Here is a 20,169-nt window from a genome sequence, read left to right as displayed (position 1 = left end):
GTAATATAAATAGCAGCAGTTATCTTGTAAATGACACACGATGAACGAATACAATTAGCCTTTCTTCAACCTCTGTCTCGTCTGTTTTTCCCATATCTACGCTGCTATCAACAAACATTTTACATTGAAACAAACAAATCCTATATATCACCACTATTTCGGCGAAACTACCTGAGTGTATATATATATAATGTATATATTTCATCGGAAAGCTGACAGTTTGATGCAGACGGTTCTATCGGTCTTTCTTTATTTTTTCAAGGATGTGGACGTTCCACTTGACACACGTTAATTAACCCAGTCAATCGATTTACTAATGACCAAGTCTCCATCCTGTGCAGAAAACAGTACTGATATAGATTTTTTTTTTTCACTAAATTTCTTTTCTGGTTAAAAAGACATGCATGTAACGATCGATGCTGACTTTGAAAACAAATACTTGGTAAAAATATTAAACAATGTTTGCCCCACTCATTACGCCAATATTGTTTATATATTGTTATCATGTTGAAAAATCTAAAGTTCAAAGTTTTTAAACATTTTTTGAAAATTTTCAATGGTCATATATGTACAGTACTGAAGGCCGATCATATAGATACGCATGCATGCCTCGAATTCAACATCTATCATATGTTACAGGACCATATATATATATATATATAAATATATATATATATATATAGGTTGATATATATACGGTCTGACGAACGAAATCAACGCATGCAAATGGTTAATCCTTTTGTATCACTCAAATGTATCTTACTTGTCTCTAGATCGTGACGAACGAAATCAAAATCAACCATTCTACATATGGATCATCAGAAACGTCAAATGCATGTCGAAGCATGGGCAGGCGGCGGTCAGACGAATTTATTTGTATTGAGTCTCTCATGTTTTTTCTAGGAAAGAGCTAGGCCGACAAGTACGCACATCAAACATGTACCAGCTAAGATCATGTCAACACGGCTTGTGACGAGTTTATCTAGACATGATTCTCTTGATCATTGATCCTAGCTAGCTAGCTAGATCAATATTTTGGTGAGGATATATATATATATATATACACACACACACGTACACACTCTCTCTCCGATCGATCGAGCCAATTATATATTGAATTCAGTTTGCTTTTTCTTAGGCTTCAAAATGATGATTGGGCAGTACATGATGACAAGTCGATCGGGACTTACAGAAATTATATCTTTTTCTCTTTTGGATAAGAAAGTGAATAATTATATATATATAAATATATATTAAGTGTGTGTGTATATCTATAAATATCATGCAGACGGACATTCACTGTACAAACACGCAAATACCAATCTGCTGTCCCATTTTTTCAATAGCAAGACATTAATTAACACCTACAAGTAAATTAAGTTGGTCAATAACCACTACTAAAAGGGACAGAAATGTTGAACCAAATTGTTGGATCAACCTCGATCCCTTAAAATTGTGTCATATATTATATTTTAAGGACAATAATGTATAATATAGCTAGAAATAGATACACTTGAAATGAGGAGTAATGATACGTACGTACATTAACCTCTTTTACAATCTTTTTTAAGTTTTAAATTGAGGATATTTCTGTGACATTATATTACTTTTATAAGTTATTTTTATGAAAATGTCCCTCATTTAAATTAAGATTGTAAAAATAGTTGTATGTGTATCATTTTCTGATATTCTAAAACTCAGTACTTCATGTGTTTATCTATTTCAGTTTGAGACTTTAAATTAAAAAAATTTGGACAATAACATCAAAGAATCTCGATCTAGGTAGTATAAATGTAACATGTAAACTCATTATTTTCAACAAAAAAGAAAGAAAAGAAAAGTAATCCAGTACCAAAGATGATGACCAAGTCGTAGTTATATATATTGGTCATGCATATCAATATCATGCCAAAACGGCGTTATAAATTGTGAGAAGACTGCGCTCCTGAGCACGAAGAGATAGATCATGGGGATGTTTAAAGATTTCCGAATATTCTCATTGCCTGGTGGTTTTGCTCTTACAGTACTTTTAGTTCTTGGAAATGCCCAGGATCATCAAACAGGTACGTACGAGTATCTAAACATTCATATAATCACATTTAACTTCTATACCTTCAGTATAGTACGATTCCCTTGCCTATTATTCTAATGCATCTCTCTCTCTCTCTCTCTCTCGGTGTGCCTATGTATCTTAGGCTTCATAAGCTTAGATTGCGGACTGCCGGTGTATTCGAGCTATAGCGACCAGACGACCGATATACATTACACTTCGGATGCCAGCTATGTAAACACCGGCGAAATTATGAATGTATCGCCTGAATTCAAAACAAATGTCGACGTTCGTCGACAGCTATGGACTGTCAGAAGCTTTCCTGATGGAGACAGAAACTGCTACCACATTAGACTTACAGCAGGCGTGAAGTACTTGATCCGTGGGACTTTCATGTATGGGAACTACGATAAGAAAGATGAATTACCTGTGTTCGATCTACATATTGGACCTAATAAGTGGGATTCCTTGAAATTTGAGAGTGCGTCCGCTGTTATCAACAAGGAGATCATACATATCCCATCATCGAATTACATCCATGTTTGCCTCATCAACAAGAACTCCGGAACGCCGTTCATCTCCGCACTAGAACTGAGGCCTTTGAGAAATTTCACTTATGTGTCTGAATCGGGTTCACTGGCACTCGTTACACGGACAGATACTGGTGCAACTAAGAGCCAAACATTCAGGTGATCAGTCGATTTGGTCTTCATCTATATATACTGAGATTTTCAATGAGTGTATATATAATTAATGCTCTAATTTTTCTTTTTTCTTCAACAAATTAAGGAGTAGATCAGTCCATATTTTTTTAGTGTACGATGTTAAACAATATTTTCATACGAAAGCTGCTATGTCTACGTAATTTTTATTTTTTATTTTTATAAAAGGTACAAGGACGACAAATTTGATCGGATTTGGACGACTGAGACTTTCAGTGCGTGCACATCGTTAAATACATCGCTCAATGTCAACGCCGATCAGAATGATTACGAACCGCCATCGGTTGTCATGAGCACTGCTGCGTCGACAAAAGATGCAAATACTTCGTTGGATTTCTATTGGGACGCCCCTCCTAATGATAACTCTGGATATTATATCTACATGCACTTCGCTGAGGTTGAAGAACTCGCCAAAGTCAAGCAATACAGAGCATTCATTGTCACCATAAATGGAAACTTTTGGCACGGACCTGTAGTTCCCGATTATCTATTGGATTCTACTGTGTCCAGCCAATCCGCCCTGACAGGAGCTGGAAAATATAGTGTTTCACTCAAAAGAACTGAAAATTCTACTCTTCCACCGATCATCAACGCCTTTGAGATTTATAAAGTGATAGAACTACTACAAAACGAGACAGACCAGGACGATGGTGCGTACGTTCTTCCCAACATATCTTTCAACTATTAATTTGTTGATCCCTTCTGCCATATCGTCACCGCGTATATGTTTAATTATTCTACTTTTGAGTAATACTATGCAAATTTTATATATATAAAGGTATGAAAAAGTCATTTTTCGTGGTGGGGTCTAACTTTCTCCAAAATTACTGCACGAGACTTGTATAATAACTTATTTTCCATTCTATTTATACATATTTTTTTAATGCATTTTGACATGATTAGTTGATGCAATTAACAACACCAAGTTAACGTATGGAGTGAAAAGAAATTGGCAAGGAGATCCATGTTTTCCTGCAGCGTACGTGTGGAATGGTCTTGAGTGTTACTCTCACAATAATACGGCAAGAATCACATCCCTGTAAGATTTAATTAAGGAAGTATCTAAATTTGTATTGGGTTAATCCCGATCGACTATGTATTAATACAGAAAAATTCTATACACCATATACTACCATCCTATTTTTATCTCACTAAGTAAGGTATAACACACTTATCATCGTTAATTAAACGATCATTTATTACATGTTTCTTTATCATCTAATGGTAATGAATGTGTCACATACTACTTAGTATGATTAAAATAAGATAAGAATATGATGTATAGCATTACTCATTAATACAACTATATATTTGATGATCATCTAGCTGGTGAATAAGCAGGAACTTGTCCTCGAGTGGATTAAACGGGAGGATTATTGCCCCTTACATATCCAATCTCACGATGCTAGTATCTTTGTAAGTATCTTCACAAATTACATATAATTAACAAATTAAGTACTAGTTGATGATATTTAATTGGATTAATTAGGTCATCCTTTTTCTTCACACATGCCAACAAAAAATTCAATGCAAGTTTGTATTTTTTTTTTTTCAATTCAGGGATCTATCAAACAATAGCTTAATTGGATCCATACCAGATTTTCTATCACAATTGCCATCGCTGAAGGTTTTGTAAGTTATTCAAATAATTGGGACTAATATAAATACCAAATTTCAAGGACGTTAAAAACCAGGTGATTTTTTATATATATTTATTGTCTGATCTGTTATTGCAGAAAACTGGAAAAGAACAATCTCAAAGGTTCCGTTCCAGTTCAACTTATTGAAAAATCAAAGAACCGATCCCTATTACTCAGGTACGGTTTTTATCACATATTAACAAGATTCGATGATCTCAGATTCCTGGAAAGTGATGAGGATTAATACAGGCACAAACTCACAACTGATCATAGATAAACTCGACACTCAAAAGGAATTCATGACCAAGGATACGGAGCAGAAATATATGATCATCGCCACACTAAAGGATTAATCGACGAAAGAAATTAAAATAACAAACAAAACAAGAAAACTCGTTTCCTATTATCAGAATCGACAGAAAGATGAGAGTTCAATAAAAAGATTAAAAAAGAAAAAAAAAAAGCTATTTTCATTCCAAATCACACACACTCTCATAAGCCATTAACGCTAGTTCGATCCGAACTGAAGATTATTGGTAATTCTGTAATTCCAAGTCTGAATTTTCATTGCCATAACTGAATTATGCTTAGCGTGGATCCAAACCTATGCTCATCGGCTTCGTGCGGAAAGAAGAGTATTGCTGTTATTGCGGCAGTAGCATCAGTCGCTGGACTGGCGATCATCATCTTATTAACTGCAGCGGCTATATTTTGGAGCCTAAAGAGGAGAAAACGAAAAGGTGAGCCAACTTTCTTTTTACAGATCAAATTCTTGTTAAGAATTCGGATTTACATCATGTAAGAAATTGTATTTCCTTCAAAGATATTCATGTCTAACTGAACTCGTTGGTTATGCGAGGAACCCCGAAAATAGATGCGGAAACAAACAATCAAAACCGGCTATTGGGGTCAGAAATACGACAATTTACTTTGTAAGACCCAGCATTACTGGACCCATGCACGGGGTTCACATGTTCAGAAATAGTTTCACGGGTTCACGCCATGCCGCGCATCGCACGGTTCGTTTCCATTTTCGTGCATGTTTTTCTTCCCTTTTATTTAGGTTTGATCTACTTTCTATTTTGGTCTATATATATATATGAAGCAACTACAACCCTAGTTCGTGTGCCGCAGCCCTCATTTCACGCCTCAACACACTTGAACCGTGGCCATTGCATCAGTTCCCTACCCTCAAGGCATCAAACCGCAAGCCTCGTTCAGCTGTCCAACCACCCGCACAGCCAGGCCAGTGCAGTATTCTCCGCCGAACGCAGTCCACGCACACGGATCTAGCCACGCAGAAGCTCAGCCCGTAGCCGCCGCCCGACGCATTCGTAGCCTCCATTTCAAGCCCCGAAAATCCCCTGTTTTAGTTGTCTAAAACAGAGCATCCTACAGCCGCTGCAATCACCCCCACCGAGAGCTTCACCGTGCTGTGCCTCCACAGAAACCACCGGCGAGGTCATTCCTCCACCCAGGTCCGCCTCACGCTGCCTCATCCCACGGTGAGCTCGCACCACTCACAGTGGTGATCCTTGCCTTCCGTTCTCTCCCTCGTTCCCTCACCGTGTCTCTCTCTCTCTCATTTCCTTCTCTTGCTTCGCAGCTAGGAGCCACTCTCGTCCGCCGTAGCCAGCCCCAACTCCACGCCGCCGTGTTTATCCCTACCCTCCGTAAGTGCTTCCGCCGCACCGTGTGAAGTGAGTTTTCTTTTTCTCGTGTACTTACATATATATATATATATGCATGAATGTATACGTAAATTTATTTGTTTTCTTCTGGTGTAAATATATATATATATTTATATATGTACATATATATATATATATATACGGATTTTCTGGTCTAAATATATGTAGGTATATATATATATACGGATGTATATGTAAAATCATATTAAATTAATAGTAGGAAATAATATCGTTTTGTTTTATTTTATTTTATTTTATTTTCTGTTCTCTTTTAGTGCGCCTCCAAAGTAGTGTTGGGGTGTTAGCTTAATTAAGTTAGGTTATGTAATTCGGATTTGAAATCATGAGTATGATACGTGGATTGTAAAGTGTGTTTTATTTAGGCGTAGATGCATGAATTTATTATAGTTATGTTACTTTGTATTCTCTTTCTTAAATAAGTTAGAATTAAATGTTTAGTCGAAGTCGGATATTGATGAGTTTCGAAAGTGATGCTGGTATGTTGAGAATAATGAGAATTTTGAGTTTGAGGAATTAAAAATGGACTATTTTAGAAGCGGTAGGCTTGAATATCAAAATACGAGATTAATTGGAGACTTATGGAATTTACGTGATTATCTTGTAGGTGACGAATAAATTTTCTTAGTTCGGCATTTCTGAGGAAATTTTTCGAAAAGCTAAGAAGTCCAGGTAAGCGGGGTTCCTATGCTAGGTTTTATACGAACTATCGAGACTGAGGTTGACTTCTTGAAAACTTTACATATTTTGTGATGAAATGAAAACTTGAGAAAAATTCAACCTCGGTCATTTATTTGCATCACTCATGAAATCTGAACGAAAAAGAGAAAATATTTTCTGACATGCATTGTGTAGACATGAGCAATATTTGACATGTTTCTGAAATATACAGAAGAGCGAATACAATATCAATGAAATTTTTATGCATATGATATGAAATGATATGGATCTGTTTTTGATCAAATAGAAATGATATGAATATGTTTCGCACGTGTTTTGATATGATATGGATATGATAAAACTTTGGCATACTTATCTGTTCTGAATATGGTTCTGATATGATGATACTGTTCACGTGATATGGTTGGTACCACCATGATATGATATGAGTGCACCCACTTTGGAAACAAAGTGGTCTTTTTACGTGTTCTTTCCTGTGTGCACACTCGGGGCTCCGAGATTGAAAAAGGGGAAGTTCACCACATGATACTGCCTGGTTTGGCCACCGGGGATAGCACAACCCTACCACGGGGGTTAAACATGGTATATGATATGACATGATAAGATTGAGATGTTCACTTATGTTATGCCAAAGCGTTTTTGAATATGAAATAGATCCTCAAATATGAATTGTTGACTTGAGTATGAAATGTTTGAAAAGTCGCTCTGATTTTCTGATAACACGTTTTCTGAGATCTGCATATAAAAATAAAATGTTTTGTTTCGGCATATCGAACTTTCTGAAAAGGCTCATGTTTACATGCTAGTATATGTTCTCTGCTTACTGAGTTGTTGATAACTCACCCCCCTTATCTTCATATATTTTCAGATGATATTGATTTCCCAACTGGGGGTCGGGAATAGAATTGAAGCTGGCTAGATATGGATGGAAGGATTGGGTACTCTAGAGTACTAACGGAATGCGTGTCCATAGCTCGGACGGCGGGCTATGAGAATGAATCGAGAGATTCAATTCCATTGATCAACTTGAATCTGACTACTAATGTCAATCCCGTGGCCAGGTAGTAACAATTTGTTCAAAAAAAAAAAAATTCTCCTTAATTCTTCTGCGTACCCTTTTGCAATGTGACCAGCTTCAAACTAATAATTTTGGTATTGTTGCAAGTTCATTTGAAACTCTAGATGCAATATATATGCACGTTTTATGTTATTTTTTAAGCGTAAAATTATTAAATTAATGCATTGACGGGCATATTGCAACTACTTTAACTTTCAAATTATGGTGCTGAATGCTAAATTTGATAGCTAGTTCGATCGGTTGTCACATGGCAAAATGCATGCAGGGTGACAATTCGAGGAATTAAGTGTAATTTCTATAGAAAGAAAAATATCTGTTTTTTTTTTTTTTTTCTTCGTATGTTTTCTGTTCTTTTCCAAGCTGTGAATGTGATGGTTTCAGTACTATATGTACCAAACTATATTTCTTCTGAAAAATAAATAAAAGAGATTAGTTCTCAAGAAAATGAAAAAATACCTGACCTGCGGAAATGGAAGCATAAAAAAGACCAGCAGAGGGTGAAGCTTGAAACCATCAATAAAAAAGGAGTATCTTATATCTACGCAAAATTTAACAAATTAAAACTATTACTAATATTGATATAATTTGCAGCGCCTATAGCATTCCGATCTTGCTGCTCTATTTGCTTGCTTTGTTGATATTATGAGTAATTCTACGTAAAATACTGTGAAGTGTGTAAACATCGCATAATCATTTTGAAAATGAGTAGGGTCCACAATTAAAAAATTAAATTTTTTTTCATGTGGATCTTATATTTTATTCACTTTTTTCAAAGTGATTACGCGGTGATTGTACAATTCATAGTTGTAAATATATTTTCTTTGATATTAAATATAAATATTTTTAAATTTTAAATTTTCTATCTTTTTATCTAATATTTATCTAATCATTATCATTTTTTCAAACTTTCAAATAAAACACAAAAAATAATTCAAAATTTTCAAATCTCAAAACGAAGATAATTTTAAAAAATTATATTCTAATAATATTTTAACTTTATAATATTTTTATTCAAATTTTTCTTTCTCATTAATTAAAACCCCCCATAAAACATTATAACTCAAATAATTTCACTATTATTCATAAATTTCTCGTTTTATCTCACTACTAAATGCCCCAGACGAGGAAGACTCCCTCGTTTTAACATTCAAACGTAATTTAAATATAAATATTTTTTAGTTTTTAATTTTCAATCTTTTTATTTGATCGTTACCTAATCATTACAACTTTTTTAAACTTTCAAAAAAAACAAAAAAAAAAAATTCAACTTTTTCAAATCTCAAAACGAAAATTATATTAAGAAATTATATTTTAACAATATTTTAACTTTAGAATATTTTTATTCAATTTTTTCTCTCATTTCTTAAAATTCACTATAAAATATCTTAACTTAAAAAATTTCATTATTATTCACATATTTCTAGTCTTATCTCACTACTAAGCACCCCAGATGTCAGAGATTCCCTCATCCCTCCCTCCCTACTGACGCCCTCTAATTCCCGTTTTATGGATGTTTATGGTGTTTCATGGGAATTGATAATGGGTTAATTGTGTTTTGAATAATACCCATTTCCTGAAAGTGCATGACTCAAAAAAAAAAACAATCGATTGATGTGGTGGTTTCTCTTAGGGGTGTCAAATCGTGTTAACGGGTCGTGTTCGTGTCGTGTCAAGGTATGTACATTACGCTTAATGGGTCAACACGAACACGACCCGTTAAAGATTTCGTGTCAAAATTTCAAACTCGAACACGACACGGTAAGATAACGGATTGACACGACACGACCCGTTAATGAATAAGAAATAAATTTACACGACATGACACAACACGACCCGTTCCGTTCCATTTCAACCCATTTACGTTAATGTGTTGAACAAACACAATATGACACGACACGACCCGTTTGACCTGATTGATTTTATATAAATATTTAAATATAAATAATATCTATAAAAAATAAAAAACTAACAACAAGTCTAAAATTAATCCTAACAAATATAATCCACACAATTTGTTATAATATTCATTATTAAAATTACATCTCAAATATAATAAACAAAACATACATTGTAAATATATTAATGTTATAATCACAAATATAATAAAAAATTAAAAACATAAATTTAAACAAATTTAGAACTTGAAGAAGGAAGTGGGTTAGGAAGTTTAGGATTTTTTAAATTTGTTTGGTCTAAGGGTATAAAGGTAAATTCAATTTTCTTATCGGGTCATAACGGGTTGACCTATTAGTGACCCGTTAAGCAATCGTGTCTTAACGGGTCAACCCGTTTTGAGCCGAACCTGTTAAAGCTAAACCCTAACCCGCTTTTATCGTATGTTGTTCGTATTGGGTTAATGGATCGTGTCACATATTGTCACCCCTAATTTCTCCCAGCGTTTCAATGAAGAGTTGACTGTTATTGTTTTGATTCAAAGATTACTAGCAAGATTCTATCAATTACACAGTGAATGAAATTTATCAAGGGCTCATCGCATGCATGCCGATGCATGCCGAATCTGCGATGTTTACTACAAGAAAACTGCTTATTTGTGGCTATTTAATTCCAGCGAAATGACTATTTACAATCAAAATGAGTCTGTTTTGGTCACAAATAACCTTTTCGTCGCAATTAAATGGCCACAAAAGTCCATTTTTCTTGTAGTGGTTGTACGAATTTTGTCTACCTTAATTTGTATCATCGAAGAAAAGGAAGGGATTGGAAATTTTGCGGTCATGCATAAATATATACCGTTACTTACAAAACGCTGCTCAAAGTTGGCTGTATTGATGCTGCGACTCATGCAAATGGATAGGAAGAAGATGGGGAGTTTGTCGTCCAGGATTTAGATCTTCCAGAGAGACGCCAATTTCCTCTCATTTTGGCTTCAATAATTCAAAGCCACTGCTACCAGAAGACAAAAGAAATATATAATAAAAATGAAAGGAGAATATGTCATGATTAGAAGACGAAGACTTAGGGGAGTGCATAGATGTAAAAGAAAATATATGCCGAAGAAATTAATGAAAATGAAATTAAGAAGGGAACGACTTGGGGGAGTGGATGTAAATGAAATAGGATAGCGGATTCTTGCATTCCCCCCATTTTATAAGTAAAGGGTGTTATTATCATACCAGAAATGGAGAGAATAGACTGATGGCCGTGAATCAGACGTGTCCACCAAGTTGGAGCGGTGATGATGGGACTAGAGAATATCTTCTTTCAAAGTTTAAAAATTTAAGAATCCAAGATGGATGTACGAAGTTGATCCACTAATAAATATGAAAAATGCTGATGGATTTTCTTAGAGTTGTAATTCGATTATTTTATTTATTTTTTATTTAATAATTAAGAGAATGACTATTGAAAAAGTTATTTATTTTTTTCTTAATAATTAAGAATATTAAAAAGATATTAAAAAGAAAATGAAAAAAAAAATTGAAATTCACTAACGGTACACCCAACAATAAATGGTGGACGGCCTGCTAGTACTGCTTAATAAAAATAATAGCACTATTAAAAATTATTTAATTAAAAAAAGAAGAAGCTCTAGGTTACCAATATTACAATTCAATATATATTCTTTTATATTTTAGGGAATAATAAATAACAAACCAATCAACAATGAAAATAAATAAATATCACATGCAATGGGAGAAAGAAAATAATGAAGCCCATTCAATTCAAATTCACTTCAAAACAGTCTTATATTTTGTTGAAATTATAATATTCATCACCAACACCCAACCTTTCCTAGTTATTGTCCTCAAAGAATTAACAGCTCCTATATATCTATCTATATCATATATGCATATATACCGTTACTTACAAAACGATGCTCATATTAATTTGAACATTATATTATAAATAAATAACGCATGCAAATTAACTATGCACCAAACAAGCAACACGTACACTTGCAGCGGCCTCCTGCCATCAAAACCTAGTCTAATCAGTTCTTGTTATGCAAATAGTAGTGGACATGTGGGGCTGGCAAAGTATCAATCAAACTTACAGTACGTAGTCACTATAAGAAACAGGATCTTTTTTGGCGCTTAAAACTATTAATTTTGATATTGTTGCAACTTCATTTGAAACTCTAGATGCAATATATATGCATGTTTTATGTTTTTTTTTAAGCGTAAAATTATTAAATTAGCCATTAATGCATTTACGTGCATATTGCAACTACTTTAACTTTCCAATTATGGTGCTGAATGCTAAATTTGATTGCTAGTTCGATCGGTTGTCACATGGCAAAATGCATGCAGGGTGACAATTCGTGTGTTTTCTATTTTTCTAAGCTGTGATTCTGTGAATGTGATGGTTTTAGTATATGTACCAAAGTACTATATTTCTTCTGAAAAATAAATAAAAGAGATTAGTTCCCATGGAAATGAAAAAATTCCTGACCTGCGGAAATGGAAGCAAAAAAAGACCAGCAGAGGGTGAAACTCGAAACCATCAATAAAAAAGGAGGAATATCTTATATCTACACAAAATTTAATAAAAGCTATTACTAATATTGATATTTGCAGCGCCTATAGCATTCCGACCGTACTGCTCTGTTTACTTACTTTGTTCTTGCTTTGCTGCAAAATAGAAAATAGTGAGAGAAAAGTTTACTTCAAGGCGTGTTATAAATGTCACTTTCCTTAAAATAATATTTGTCCTCACCAATAACGGTATGCACATAGGTTACTAGTGAATTTGCCTTCAAGATACAATGATGCACAAAACAAGTATGTTTGTCTAACTGCGTTATGCATATACGAAATTAGATCTCGAAAACCCTCAAATTTTGTTATTCAACCAAGAGATTAGAAATATGTTCTCTGCAGAATGAACAGATCCTAATGATAAATTTTGAAAAAATGAAAATTTTTGAAAAAAAGAATTTCGAAATTGTCTTCTATATTTTGTCAATTCTATCATTATCACGTCAAATTCGTAGGTCAATGACTCTATTTATATAGGGCCAAGGGATGTAAATTGGTATATTTATCCTGCTTGTTACAAAGTGACACAAAGGTTAGACTTAGTCCAACAGTCACCACGCTTCTCCACCAACCATATCACACAGGATTGAATCCTGATTGGTGTGACTTTTGGCATTTTCTTTGCCCAAAATTGTGGCTTTTGTGCGCCACACGCGTTAACCAAAAAAGGTCAATACCACTAAACCAATTAAAGGCTCGTAGTATCCCTATAGACCATAAATGATTTAAGTCTCGTAAACTTTCCATAATTTCTCTTTCCGAAATTATTCACAACTTCTATAAATAAATCTCCAAAATATTATTAATAATAAATATAATATATATTATTTTGAAAATATTTCCAACAATACTACCCATTTCATTTCATTTGATCATCTTATCTCATTTTAACATTCAAACGTAATTTAAATATAAATATTTTTTAGTTTTTAATTTTCAATCTTTTTATTTGATAGTTACCTAATCATTACAACTTTTTTAAACTTTCAAACAAAACACAAAAAAAATTCAACTTTTTCAAATCTCAAAACGAAAATTATATTAAGAAATTATATTTTAACAATATTTTAACTTTAGAATATTTTTATTCAATTTTTTCTCTCATTTCTTAAAATTCACTATAAAATATCTTAACTTAAAAAATTTCATTATTATTCACATATTTCTAGTAGTCTTATCTCACTACTAAGCACCCCAGATGTCAGAGATTCCCTCATCCCTCCCTCCCTACTGACGCCCTCTGTAATTCCCGTTTTATGGATGTTTATGGTGTTTCATGGGAATTGATAATGGGTTAATTGTGTTATGAATAATACCCATTTCCTGAAAGTGCATAACTCAAAAAAAAAAAAAAAAAACAATCGATTGATGTGGTGGTTTCTCCTAGGGGTGTCAAATCGTGTTAACGGGTCGTGTTCGTGTCGTGTCAAAGTATGTACATTACACTTAATGGGTCAACACGAACACGACCCGTTAAGGATTTCATGTCAAAATTTCAAACTCGAACACGACACGGTAAGATAACGGATTGACACGACACGACCCGTTAATGAATAAGAAATAAATTTACACGACATGACACAACACGACCCGTTCCGTTCCGTTCCGTTTCAACCCATTTACGTTAATGTGTTGAACAAACACAATATGACACGACACGACCCGTTTGACCTGATTGATTTTATATAAATATTTAAATATAAATAATATCTATAAAAAAATAAAAAATAACTACAAGTCTAAAATTAATCCTAACAAATATAATCCACACAATTTGTTATAATATTCATTATTAAAATTACATCTCAAATATAATAAACAAAACATACATTGTAAATATATTAATGTTATAATCACAAATATAATAAAAAATTAAAAACATAAATTTAAACAAATTTAGAACTTGAAGAAGGAAGTGGGTTAGGAAGTTTAGGATTTTTTAAATTTGTTTGGTCTAAGGGTATAAAGGTAAATTCAATTTTCTTATCGGGTCATAACGGGTTGACCTATTAGTGACCCGTTAAGCAATCGTGTCTTAACGGGTCAACCCGTTTTGAGCCGAACCTGTTAAAGCTAAACCCTAACCCGCTTTTATCGTATGTTGTTCGTATTGGGTTAATGGATCGTGTCACATATTGTCACCCCTAATTTCTCCCAGCGTTTCAATGAAGAGTTGACTGTTATTGTTTTGATTCAAAGATTACTAGCAAGATTCTATCAATTACACAGTGAATGAAATTTATCAAGGGCTCATCGCATGCATGCCGATGCATGCCGAATCTGCGATGTTTACTACAAGAAAACTGCTTATTTGTGGCTATTTAATTCCAGCGAAATGACTATTTACAATCAAAATGAGTCTGTTTTGGTCACAAATAACCTTTTCGTCGCAATTAAATGGCCACAAAAGTCCATTTTTCTTGTAGTGGTTGTACGAATTTTGTCTACCTTAATTTGTATCATCGAAGAAAAGGAAGGGATTGGAAATTTTGCGGTCATGCATAAATATATACCGTTACTTACAAAACGCTGCTCAAAGTTGGCTGTATTGATGCTGCGACTCATGCAAATGGATAGGAAGAAGATGGGGAGTTTGTCGTCCAGGATTTAGATCTTCCAGAGAGACGCCAATTTCCTCTCATTTTGGCTTCAATAATTCAAAGCCACTGCTACCAGAAGACAAAAGAAATATATAATAAAAATGAAAGGAGAATATGTCATGATTAGAAGACGAAGACTTAGGGGAGTGCATAGATGTAAAAGAAAATATATGCCGAAGAAATTAATGAAAATGAAATTAAGAAGGGAACGACTTGGGGGAGTGGATGTAAATGAAATAGGATAGCGGATTCTTGCATTCCCCCCATTTTATAAGTAAAGGGTGTTATTATCATACCAGAAATGGAGAGAATAGACTGATGGCCGTGAATCAGACGTGTCCACCAAGTTGGAGCGGTGATGATGGGACTAGAGAATATCTTCTTTCAAAGTTTAAAAATTTAAGAATCCAAGATGGATGTACGAAGTTGATCCACTAATAAATATGAAAAATGCTGATGGATTTTCTTAGAGTTGTAATTCGATTATTTTATTTATTTTTTATTTAATAATTAAGAGAATGACTATTGAAAAAGTTATTTATTTTTTTCTTAATAATTAAGAATATTAAAAAGATATTAAAAAGAAAATGAAAAAAAAAATTGAAATTCACTAACGGTACACCCAACAATAAATGGTGGACGGCCTGCTAGTACTGCTTAATAAAAATAATAGCACTATTAAAAATTATTTAATTAAAAAAAGAAGAAGCTCTAGGTTACCAATATTACAATTCAATATATATTCTTTTATATTTTAGGGAATAATAAATAACAAACCAATCAACAATGAAAATAAATAAATATCACATGCAATGGGAGAAAGAAAATAATGAAGCCCATTCAATTCAAATTCACTTCAAAACAGTCTTATATTTTGTTGAAATTATAATATTCATCACCAACACCCAACCTTTCCTAGTTATTGTCCTCAAAGAATTAACAGCTCCTATATATCTATCTATATCATATATGCATATATACCGTTACTTACAAAACGCTGCTCATATTAATTTGAACATTATATTATAAATAAATAACGCATGCAAATTAACTATATATGCACCAAACAAGCAACACGTACACTTGCAGCGGCCTCCTGCCATAAAAACCTCTAAGACGTACAGAAAGATTAAAATGGACACAATTATTTGATTAATATGCCTGCCTACGTACTCGATCCCATAATCCAAAATATGCTAGAACCGAAAATTCTCAATTTTTTTTTTTTTTAAAAACCATGTCTAAAAAAAAAAGAAGAGAGAAGTGCATATACTTATATCCACATAAAATTTGTTTAAAGATGAACACCACCAATCCTTTTCCACATGCTCACAGATCACTATGTTTATTAGCATTGCTCACAGATAGGCCGGAGAGGGAGAGTTATCAAAAAGCCGGCGGCTAGAAAGAAACGAGAGAGAGAGAGAGAGAGAGAGAGAGAGAGAGAGAGAGAGAGAGAGAGAGAGAGAGAGAGAGAGAGAGACTGCCGGGGGGGTTGTTTAGGACTAAATGCCATGAAGAACTTATATAATTTACATGAATATCGATAAAATGTTGGTGAGTACTAATTTTGACCTAATGATATCATCACGAAGTATAATGCTCGTCCTTGTAGCTAGTGAGACTTTAATAAATGATTTTAGAAGGTGAGACAGGAATTACTGACCCTTTTAAAACTTTTTATCTTTCCTTCCCAGGATATAAAAGATTTTATGTTTTAAAATTAAAACATGCTTTATATATTAAAAGAGAGTTTACAGCGGAAATCATTAAATTAAATTAAAAGTCCTTTTACAAAAAGTTGTCTTTTATACATTACATAAAACATGCCTAGGCTTCCATCACTCTTCCCATGGGCCATGTATGTCCTGACTCTTCTTACTTATTTTGTTCCTGAGGGGGGAGGGACATACATAAAAATAAAATAAGTCGAATACTTAGTAAGTATTACTTCATACTGTAAAAATAAACTAGCATGGCTTTTCATTCATGCATTCATCATTCCTCTACATACTTTACATAAAATATTCACTTTTTTTTAAAACATTACAAGGCGGATTTTGTCTTTAAAAATGTTTTCATTTCTCATAAAACATTTCTCACACTTTGTACGCACATTCATAAAGAGCTAAATCATTCATAACATTCAATTAACTCTTTTCACTTTTTCTCTAGCCAGTACACGCTATTACGTCCCGTGTGTTGGTGTCATCGGTCTTTTGGACCCGGATTCCACCAGTGACCATAGGTTGGGAATCTCTTTCAGTCAAGGGGTAGCACTGGGTGTACTACCAATACTACTTACCCGACATTGTAATATGGTCAGTCCATTGGTACCATCATTCATTCATTCAGTCATGGTTGTTACGTATTTTCATACATTAACATTCATCATTTCCTTTCATTTCAGTTATTTCCTTTTCATTCATTCGTTCATCAGTCTATTTTATTTCATAAATATCATTTAAAAGCATAAGCATAAACATCATCAAGAAACTTCAGTGCATAGCATCCATTAAACATTTCTTTCGTAGCATCATATAAATACACTTTTATCGCATCATTTAAATATCATTTAAAAGCATCAAGAGTAAACCTCAACATTTGATTTCATGAAAAATAAGGACAATAACTACTGCATATAACATCCATTCACATGCATACAACTATTAATTTGGGTGCATAAATAGGGGCTACCAAAGAAAGTCATTACATACGTATACCTTTAAACATTAATACTTAGCATACTTTCATAAAAGATACTTTCATTTTCATTTCATATCATTTAGAAAACTTTATAAGAGTATGAACATAATACTTACTTGGACTTCATACTATTTTCATTTCATGCAGTCCATTCATGTGCGTGTCAGATGACAATCTACATGCATACATAACCTTAACATCATTTCCTTTTCAAGTGCATATGTAACTTAAACTTAAAACTTACATAATACTACTATTTACTTAAACTTCATTCACTTATTCATACTCTATCATCCAAGTCCATCTTCTATGTTTTCCTTTGTCACTTTTCTTAAATCTCAAGCTCGCAGCTTGTGACCCACTTGAGGTCACATTTCCAACACATAGCATTCTACTTCATGTCCTTATTCTTTAAGGTGAATCTCATTGATTCACTTTAAAGGTTAAGACGTATACTCTTCCTACCAAACCATCCATTCCGATGTATAAGTTGAACCAACCAAGTTATACATCTCAATCATAGACAATACAAACATCTCTTCCTCCATTCATGCATAATCTAATCAACACTTCAACATAATCCAAACCAAGTATAATACACAACTTTAAACCAACCTTGAGGCTTAAACATCATATACTCATGCTTTGGACAGATTATCCATTACGTATGGTAAATTTATCTGACACATGCGTCCAACCAATTTACACATGTACCTTACCATTTTTATCACCTAAGATCAACATATAGCTCACTGAAACATCTGCTTGTTTAAACAAGCTTCATACACACCAACATTAACATCCAACTCAACCCAATCAACATAACATTTCATACAATCCGTCCAACTACATAGCTTATCCTTACACTTCACACGACATACACAACGTACAACCACATCGCCAACTACGTAACATCCCATCACGTCATATAGTTCACAACTACCTTCTAAACTGCACAGTGATTCCATCACTTCACATGGCATTCAACCATTTCACAAATCACATAGTGATCCATCACTTCACATTCACAGTTCACTACACAAAGCACATTCACAATAGTCCCGCCACTTCACAATCACAACCCCATCACAATCACACTACGCACAGTCATAACACAACTGCACAAATATCCCAACACTTCATAAGGCATAACCACACCACATAATTCACATCACAGCTTCGTATTTGATCCCAGCACTTCATAACATGCTGTCATCTCACTAACTACATCACACTGCACAATAACCCCATCACTTCACACTACACACAACTACAACACAAACTGCACAATAAGGCTCATCACTTCAATTACACAGCCATATCACAACTACTCCATTCACAATCCACTGTTCACAAATCACAAATACCAACAACAACGCACCATTCACAACACAACATATTCACAACACCATTACAATTACAACTTCACAACATAATAAATCATCGAGGGAAAAATATAGAAATTATACTATAATTTCGGGGCTGAAATTGTTGCATCGCTTGCTATCTGACTAGGTCTCATGGTGGAGGCTATGTACGTGCAAGGAGGGGCTGGTTTGAGGCTTGGAGGTCACTATCATGACCTTAAAATAGGGGTTGTTTAGTGGCTGGGCAGTGAGCCATGTGTGGAGGGTGGGTGCTTCGTGGTGAAGGACAGTGGTGCTAGGGGTGCGACGAGGCTTAATTGGCTGAGCTAGGTTTCTCGTTCGGTGGTTCACGGCGGTGGTCTATGGCAGGGAGGGTTGAAACAAATAGAAACAGAGGGAGTGTCGTTGAGGCTAGCGCTGTAGCCGCTGGGCCATGAGAGGGGAGAGGGGTGGTTGCGGTTGTGGGGTATGGCGCCCCTTGGTATGGCTTCGATGCTGCCATCCATGGCGACGAGCGGCATAGCGTAGTGGAGGGTGAGGAAGATCAAGAGGGAGAGAGACCTACAGGGGCTAAGGGAGAGGCCGATGAAGGAGGGGTTGGTTGGTGAGGCTCGACGACGTGCCAGTGGGGCTGCTCACGGTGGTGCTACGCGGTGTCGTTGGATGGAGACGAAGGATCATGGGCTAGGTTTCGACTTAAGGGGAGTCTATGGTGTGGGCGAAAATGGAGATGGAGAATCGAAGGTGGAGGGTCACCGGCGTGAAGCGATAGTGGAGGTGGTGCCAGCAACATTTGGCGGCACAGGTTGGGTACGGTGAAGGTGACCTTGGAAGATGAGATCAGGGAGGGATGGTTACGGCGTGGCATAAGGGAGAGAGAGATACGAGAGAAAAGAGGGAGGGGATCTAGGGTTTCTAGGGATTTAATCCTAACCTAGATCCAACGGTGGATATTAAACACAAAAAAATAAACTAACTAAAGAATACGAAGATAAAAATAGAAACTAAATAAATTAAAATCAAACTTTAATTTATTAATCCCAAAATAATATTTTTTATCATAAAATAAAATGATGAGCTTTCATAAATATTTCTTAAGAGAAATAAAAGCATCTAA

The 20,169-nt window shown here is 34.5% G+C and overlaps 1 protein-coding gene across 1 annotated transcript; it reads left to right on the top strand.

Annotated features, from left to right (window-relative positions):
* Window positions 1–1,966: 1,966 nt before the first annotated feature.
* Window positions 1,967–5,348, top strand: LOC109007825 (putative leucine-rich repeat receptor-like protein kinase At2g19210). The gene is made up of 9 exons (XM_035683796.1): window positions 1,967–2,063; window positions 2,196–2,739; window positions 2,941–3,422; window positions 3,676–3,811; window positions 4,114–4,188; window positions 4,333–4,404; window positions 4,509–4,589; window positions 5,004–5,152; window positions 5,272–5,348. Exons 1-9 carry the CDS (start codon window positions 1,967–1,969, stop codon window positions 5,346–5,348), a joined length of 1,713 nt encoding a protein of 570 aa, XP_035539689.1.
* Window positions 5,349–20,169: the final 14,821 nt, after the last annotated feature.

This window comes from Juglans regia, chromosome 12 (genome assembly GCF_001411555.2).
Source record: "Juglans regia cultivar Chandler chromosome 12, Walnut 2.0, whole genome shotgun sequence".
Classification (NCBI taxonomy): domain Eukaryota; kingdom Viridiplantae; phylum Streptophyta; class Magnoliopsida; order Fagales; family Juglandaceae; genus Juglans; species Juglans regia.
Note: the sequence above shows the minus strand (reverse complement) of the source record. Positions and strands in the feature narration are given on the sequence as shown.